The 8,500-nt window shown below is 44.2% G+C and overlaps 1 protein-coding gene across 1 annotated transcript; it reads right to left on the minus strand.

Moving 5' to 3' along the window:
- Window positions 1-3,037: 3,037 nt before the first annotated feature.
- Window positions 3,038-7,861, minus strand: LOC134015947 (E3 ubiquitin/ISG15 ligase TRIM25-like). Its single transcript, XM_062455424.1, has 5 exons — window positions 7,289-7,861; window positions 5,329-5,424; window positions 4,855-5,088; window positions 3,885-4,211; window positions 3,038-3,268 (listed from the first exon to the last, which is right to left on the minus strand). The coding sequence occupies exons 1-5, from the start codon at window positions 7,856-7,858 to the stop codon at window positions 3,038-3,040; spliced, it is 1,458 nt and encodes a 485-aa protein (XP_062311408.1). The 5' UTR covers window positions 7,859-7,861.
- Between the last annotated feature and the right edge of the window lie 639 nt (window positions 7,862-8,500).

Here is an 8,500-nt window from a genome sequence, read left to right on the forward strand (position 1 = left end):
CGGCAGATGCTCTTATCCACAGCGACGTACAGTTGATTAGACTAAGGAGGAGACAATCCTCCCCTGGAGCGATGTAGGGTTAAGAGCCTTGCTCAAGGGCCCAACGGCTGTGCGGATCTTATTGTGGCTACACCGGGGATTGAACCACCGACCTTGCGTGTCCCAGTCATGTACCTTAACCACTACGCTACAGGCTGTCCCATAAAAGATAATGGATGGATGGATGGATGGATAATTATATTAATATTCCACATGATCCAAACCAGATAGCAATGTGCAAATAGCTGCTACAGTTCACTTCTTTATGAAAGAAAATAAAAGCTTGGGCTGATGAATGATCTAAATGCAGGAGTTGGCATGAAACCCTGAAACAGATCTTACCCCTTGCTGTCACAGTCCTATTGCTCTCAAACGCAGGAAATGCTTCACTGACCACAAGCAGAGAGACGTTCCTTTAATTCTTTTATTTTTGCTCAATTTCACTACAAAACGTATAGATCAGGGAGGAAAAGTTTAAGGAGTTAATCATATTATATTCAGATTTATATTCTTCAATTTAATGCAATTTACAAAAATAAGGAATGAAACCTGTGTGTTTGGAAGCACATTGTTCACATACAGCTCTGAGTGAAGGGTTTGGAACAGAACAAGCAATCAGAAGAAATGACATGAATACATCCTGATACTCCCATATGACAATGTGTTCTGTGTGCTTCTCCAAGACTATCGTCAGCTTCAGGAGAAATATAACCTCATTACTGTGATTAGTCAGGAAGTGTTTTCACACAGAGAAGCCATGTTCATACATGGTTGTTATGAAACCTCTTGTTTTGCAGATATCACATTTACTCATTGTTAGACCCCAATGCTGTATGTGTAAACGCATGTAATAATGTAATGTAATAATTAATAATGATTTAGATTGTAATAATGACTGAGAAGTACTATTTTCCCCTCACATATATATTTTTTCTTTCTTCTGTTGAAGTCTTAACCCTCTCCATTGCTATAAATGGACATTTCAAAAACAGTAAGGAAACAAGTAAATGTTCATAAAGCAGTATTATTACAACAGCTATTGAAATATTTCACGTTTCATATTTCATAAGGGCTATATATAGGCGAGTATATATTTCATATATTTTCAAAAATCATCACATAATTCATGTTTGGGGTTAAACAGAACATGTTGTTCTACAATTGCACTAACAGAAATCCAAATAGATTCTTGAGAATCAAAACATAATCTGCCCAATGGCTTGTCAAATAGGGAAAACTACTTATGTACAAATCTGTAATAAACGCAATCCCATCCCAACAGAACTACCAGACACATACCCCTGTTCCATAGAACCCAGGTGGAAGAAGCCAAGGTGGCTAACCCCATAAGACACTACCAAAAAGGTATCTAACCCCGTAAAACACTACCAAAATGTACCTAACCCCGTAAAACGCTACCAAAAGGTCCCTAACCCCATAAGACACTACAAAAAAGGTACCAGCATTATGTGATGTTATATTATTAGCAATGTTCAAACACATGACGAAGGCCAACAGGTCTTTTGTTGGCATCTGTTGCAGTGGCCAAGTTGTGGATAACCTCGTGGCAGGTGTGTGTGTGTGTGTGTCTGTGACTGTGTATGACATCATTAATGAAGGAGGACCAATATTGTTACTGTAAACAGAGGAACAGATGAGTGCACGGCTTAATAAGAGTCTAACACGGAGTCCGCAAAATCAGAACCATCAGGCTTGAGTAGATTTATCTCATACAGGCATGTGTTTCTAAAGCAGTGGCCTGCTATTATCCTCAGATAAAATTCTGCCTCGGAGCTCACAGAGAGGGCAAAGGTCAACACACTGGCTTACCACATTCCAATCGCTTATTCTATCCCCTTGCGTCCTTTCCTTGCATCCTTCTCTTTCTCCTTAACGCCGGCCAGTGGAGGACACAAGGAAAGGGCGCGAGTAAAGGATGTGGGGACGAGTAAAGGAATTGAGGAAACTTGTGTTCGGCAAATGGGACGTCCTTTTTTTCGGCCAAGCGTCAGTCTGAAGCCCCGTGCGAATCACAGATGTGGCAGGTGGGGTCGATTGTCACACGTTCCAAATTCATACTTCCGCCAAGGACACGCTCACGCTCCTCACGAGGACCTTCTGCACGGAGCTTCAATGGGCTGGGCTGTCCTCAAAGATGGAGCACCACGATCGCTTCCAGGACTGAGAAGACAAGGACGGGTAAATGAAGCGATTGGAATGGACTGATTTTCCGAGTGTTGATGTGTCTCTTCTTGCCCATTTGGTGGCGCTGTACCGAGAGGGTGGATCTGATGTTTATGTTCTTCCGAATCATTTGATGAATTTGCCTTTGAGTGCCTCTGTCACTTTATGCAAGAAGTAATTCCCACTGCACTCATAACTGCGGAAAGAAAGAAACACACGTTGGCCATGTCAGAATCGACTTACTTGTGTACAATTGCTAAGGCTGGGTATTCGTTATGGAAAATATTGACTGGAGTCACTGAGCAGTTGTGGCACAGTTGATGAAAATCACGGAAAACCAGGAAAATATGGACTGGATCACCCTCTGCAGCAGCCGTACATGGCTCTATGCGCTCTGCAGCCATATCACTACCATCACAGGGGACAGCGTGCAAAGCATCCTGGGAAACAGAGTTTTTTATGTTATATAAGTAGCTTTACACATGAATGCGCCGAACGAATGCCATTGAACGCTCTAACAAAAAGCAGCCAGCAACAGCTCAGTAAATAGAAGGGCGACCTGTAGCGTAGTGGTTAAGGCACGTGACTTGGACCCACAAGGTCGGTGGTTCTAATCCCAGTGTAGCCACAATAAAATCCGCACAGCCATTGGGCCCTTGAGTAAGGCCCTTAACCCTGCTTTGCTCCAGATTGTCTCCTGCTTAGTCTAATCAACTGTATGTCGCTCTGGATAAGAGTGTCTGCCAAATGCATATATATAAACATATATCAACATCTTTCAAACTACATAATGTGGAAATGATGCTACAAGGCCTTACAAGTTTCTTGCATGGGGGATGTCAGTGAAGACGACTCTGCTTGCAGCTCCATGGGCTGCAGCCACAGTAAAAATCAGCTTCTGCTCAAAGGCTCTTTCCAGCAGCTTCAGCACCTCATGGCCCTTCAGGCAGACTTGGGAGCCTGATGAGTAGAACTGTTGCTCATTGGGTAACCAGGACTCTGCTTGGACTCCAGTAAAGGGCTTCCCTGGGTTGGGATGGGCCTCCTGGACACAATATAACACACAGGGAAAAGGGGAACGGTATGAAAATATATTTCATGTAGTCAGAGACGGAGGAGAAAGATGTGTTTGTTGTTAAGTTGTTAAGTTGTTAATCTCGAAAGGATTTGGGATATTTGCTGGAATTTTTGCTGGGATGCACTGAGAAACTTCACTAGCTCCATCTTGGGAATTCAAACTGCATAATGCTCAGTTCCAAGGTGACTATCCGTTACAAATCTGACTCAGTGCATACTCCAGTGCAAGACACCATAGCTGTAGCATGTTGGAGCACTATATAGATGGTGGGGACGATACAATGTAATCAAATGCATTTGTACTTGGAAATAAAGTGATTAAACAGATTTTAACTCCTTTCACAATACTGCTGCAAAGGTATATATACTTTTCCAATCACATGATTTTATATGTATTGAATTATGATGAATAAACATTAATTTCTTACCGTCTGTATTCCACTGGGAATGTTGTACGTAATCAGTATACATTCTTGTCCTTGAATGTCTTTCAGACGTTTCACTTCCATCTGTCCCTCTGGCTGGTCTCCCAGCACTGCGACTGCTTGTAGACACATTGGACACTGATAGCCCACTCGGCTTACAGAGCTCCTCAGACAGGCTGCACAGAAGGCATGAGTACACCTCAGCCTCTGCTTCTCCTCCATGGGCTTCATGCAGAGGGGACAGGTCTCCCCTTCAGCTGCTGTGGCTCTGGCTTCTGAGGGCTCCCCACCTTCAGTAAAGCAGCCATGAACAGCCACTGCTCTGCCTGCCCTGGAGATCTTAGACATTTCCCCCTTGCAGACGTCCTCCAGTCGCTCTTCCAGCTCAGAGACACATTTCCTCACAGCCTCAAAAGAGACGTGTGGACTGACAGTGATGCTGGGTAAGTCTCCAGGTCCAGGAGGGACACAGAGAGACTTAGAGCTCTAATGAGAGAGAGAGAGAGAGAGAGAGAGAGAGAGAGAGAGAGAGAGAGAGAGAGAGAGCATTCAGAGAAAAATGGTAATATACACACAGTGAGCACTTTATTAGGTAGAGCTATACACCAGCTTGTTAATGCAAATATTTCATCAGCCAATCATAGGGCAGAAACTAAATGCATAAATGCGTGCATGGTCAAGAGGTTGCACCGACACGCACGACAATGTCTAAAGTTTGCAGAGAATGGTGCAAAAAACAAAAAACATCCATTGACCAATAGTTCTGTGGGTAAAAATGCCTCGTTAATGAGAGAGGTCAGACTGGTCCAAGCTGACAGCAAGGTGATAGTAACACCAATAACCACACATTACAACAGTGGTATGCAGAAGAGCATCTCTGAACACACAATGCGTCAAACCTCTAAGTGGATAGGCTGCAGCAGCAGAAGACCAGTAAGTCTCAAAAATAGTGAGTGTATAGCCCTTTTACAGTTCAGTCTTCATTAGAAACACTGTAACTGATGCAGCTAATTGGGCCATTATACATTTTTTCAATAATTGAATTGTATGAATGGTGTCTTATATTGTTCTTACATTCTCCATGCCTGTCTTGGCAAAAAAAAGATAAATGAAATAAATATAAAGTTACCTGGAGGAATTGGATGCGATCTTCTGTGTGTGAAAGCTGCTCCAGCTCAGCGTCTCTCCTCCTCAGCTCAGCAATCTCCTGCTCCAGTCGCTCCAGGAATGCTTCAGCCCGACTCACTTCAGCCTTCTCCTGATCTCTGATCAGCTCTTTCACCTCAGAGCGCCTTCTCTCAATGGACCGGATCATCTCAGTAAAGATCCTCTCACTGTCCTCCACTGCTGCCTGTGCAGAGCTCTGTTAGGAGACACAGAGAGAGGAGGGCTGTACATTTTAACGAGGCCTTTCACTCAGCTCTTACTGGGACCCCAGACAGCCTGTTCCCCACAGTGTGGCTCAGTGGGATTGAGCCCCACAGGGCTGGAAAGTGGCCCAACACTGGGCTCCTCACTGGCTGACTGGAGGAGAGCCCTGACTGAGCCCTGAAATGGCTCTTCCAGCAGCCAGCTTTTGTCTTCTCCTCTGGTCAGTACCCACCTTGAGTGACTGCACAGCCTGTCTCAGATCCTGCAGCTCCTTCTCTCTCTCCTGGATTCTCTGCTGGAATTTACTCTGTGTCGCCCCCAGCTGCTTCTGTGGACATAAGTCAAATATTCCACAACACCGTGACTATAGTATGTTCTACTGTCATCATTCAGAGAGGCTCATTCAACATCAGTGTTTCTACTAGAAATTTAGCTTCCATGGGGGCGGTATTTGGCTATAAATATGTGGCTTAATTTTAAATGAACTATCAGGGAACTACGAATTCTTCATTCACCATTAGGCATTGGGAAACTTCAAAGAGCCTTCCTCACGATGATCGGCACATAAGAAAAGGAGTGCACTTCATTTTTTTTTTTAAACCTACTTATTCATGCGATTGTCGAATCAGCCAAGGGTATGGCAGCAGTGCGATGCATACAATTATGTAGATACGGGTCAGGAGCTTCAGTTAATGTTCACGTCAACCATCAGAATGGGGGGGTGACTTTGACCATGGAATGATTGTTGGTGGCAGACAGGGTGTTAATGCTCAGGAAACATGTGATCAAGCAGTCAGGTTTCAACACAATACATCGTTTTAATGACAGCTGGGCCGCCTTCAAACTCCACACAGGGTACCATGCACTTTTAACATACATGCAAACGCTAATATCGTTCTCAATGACAAAAGGCAACAGCGCTTGAATAATTTAAAAAGTTATTTCGCCAACCCGGAAGTGGCTGACTTGGCGAACGCTGGTAGCCCCCTGGTTGGCCGGACGCCACAATATGCGCATAGTTTATATAGTATAAACGAAGCAAAAATTGTGAGAAGTCCAATTGAGAAGCTTTAAATTATGCTGCCACAATGCGTTTGTAGCCTACACTACGATATTTAACTAGACACAAAGCAAAAAGTAAATGTTAAAAAACTAATAAAACAGCTTAATGTTGAATCGTATATAACATGAGTAAACTAGCCCTGCTCAACGAGCTCGTCCGCCTTTCTCGTTCTTTGTCTGACAACGAGCAACAAATAGGCGCAAGGTGTGGACAGGACAGGGCGTGCCTTGTGCAGGCAGTGCGTCAGGGTGTAGGCAACTGCGCACTTGCTTTTCAGAGCAGAGCTGCACACAGTAACGATAACATCCTGATCATTTTAATGCACTAGCTTGCAGCGGCGGTGATCATTTTGTAGTGGCGGGCCGCTACCGCCGAAGCAAAGTAGCGGAAACACAGGGGCATTTTCGTTACGTGTCATTGTGTCCCAATTCGTTCAAAATGCAATGTCAGGCCGAACTACCACCGTCCACAACAATGACAGGTTATCCTATCGCAGCTTCACTTAATCTGCTTTACTTCATACAATCAAACTTTGGAGCCAAGGCTCGAAAAGGTGCATGCTATTGTCAAAAACAAACACAGCTTGCAACCTTTTCTGCCGGAGTGACGAAGCAGCTCTGTACTTCAGACTGTTGCAGCTAGCCATTATCGACAGACAACACAACCGCAGTAGCCTATCATTTTTTATTTGTAACCATTTGAATGATTTACAGGATGAATCACATCTTTTCCTCCCTTCCCACATCTTTTCCTCCGACAGCTATAGGCAGAGTTTCACCTTCAAATCGGAGTTGGGATATGTTCCCTGTGTTTCTCTTTTGACAACTATTATGCTGAACATGGTAGATTCAATAACACACACATGTAACTTAAAACATGTCAGATATTCCCTCTTTCTTTGATCTCTACATGTTTGTCCAAACGTTTTAAAATCATCCATCCGTCCAAATACATAATCTTAATGACATGAAACAGTGAGAAATCCTCCCTTTTAGACTTGTTTGCATCGTTAAGCAACAGCACCTGCTTTGTTTATATTTTCTGTAGCTTTCTTTATGTCATTATGAATGAGTGCTGCAATTAGAGCCAGAAGTTAGCATTTTTCTGTGTGACAAGGTCCAGTCCTTACCTGTCTCTCAGTCCATTCTGCTGCAGCTGAGACTGTATCATGGCCTCTGTGTTCATCCATCACACACAGCAGACAGATACACTGCTGATCGGTACGACAGTAAATCTCCAGCAGTTTTTTATGTTGAGGGCACATATTTTCCTGCAGGCGTCCAGTAGCATTGATGACATTATGTGTGTTTCCTGGGTTGAGTTCATTGTGCAGTTTGAGGTGAGTTTTACAGTAAGAGGCCAGACACACCAGGCAGGACTTGATGGCTTTGCGCTTTCTCCCAGTGCAGACATCACACACCACGTCTCCAGGAGGAGCAGCTTGGAGTCCTGTCTTCTTCAGTTGCTCCACCACTTCAGCCAGCATGGTGGTTTTTCTTAAAACAGGCCTTGGGGTGAAGGTCTCTCTGCACTGGGGACAGCTGTAGACACCAGTATGATCATCCTGATCCCAGCAGCCCTTAATACAGCCCATACAGTAACTGTGTCCACAGGGAATAGTCACTGGATCCTTCAGTAGATCCAGACAGATTGTGCAGCTGAATTGGTCCTGATCCAGAAGACAGGCAGCCTGAGCCATTTCACTGCTGAAATTAACAGATTCGTTTTAGTTCAGAATGTTGTGTCGTTTTTCTGAATCTGCGCGAGAAGAGCAAGAGCTATTCCCTAGTTCAGAGCACACCTAGAAAATGGCCTCTGCTATTTTACGGCTCGCACAGACAGTCAATTTCGCGCACAGACAGTCAATTTCGCTGAAACTGTGCCAAACCGAAAGTAAGAGTGGGAGTGACTTTTGTGCCTGTATCTTGTTGTTTCTGCAGCCCTGGTGTCTGTTGCACTGAGGCCATGCTCAAATCAGATCGCTTTGGCGTAAACTTATGTTAGGGGGCCCCCGTCAATGTCGAGAGAGTGTTAAATTGTCCCTCTCAAATTTACGTATAGATTCCGAAAACGATAGGCGATGTATATCTACAACGTTGCTAAAGGGTTAAGATCTTGTCAATGACATCATTTTCTACTCGCCAAAGACCGAATAATCCGATTGGCTGGGAGTCCATCAAATGGTGGAAATCAAACCAGGAAACCAGAGAGCAACAATCTTTCAACATCTTTGGTCCGACGCTGCCCGGCTTCAGAATGAATACAGAACAGTGCAATGGTCGCTGAGCGCTTTCAGTACAACATTAGCTAGCTAGTAGTAAACGTATCTGAAAAAAAGGGT

This window comes from Osmerus eperlanus, unplaced genomic scaffold (genome assembly GCF_963692335.1).
Source record: "Osmerus eperlanus unplaced genomic scaffold, fOsmEpe2.1 SCAFFOLD_725, whole genome shotgun sequence".
NCBI classification, from domain to species: domain Eukaryota; kingdom Metazoa; phylum Chordata; class Actinopteri; order Osmeriformes; family Osmeridae; genus Osmerus; species Osmerus eperlanus.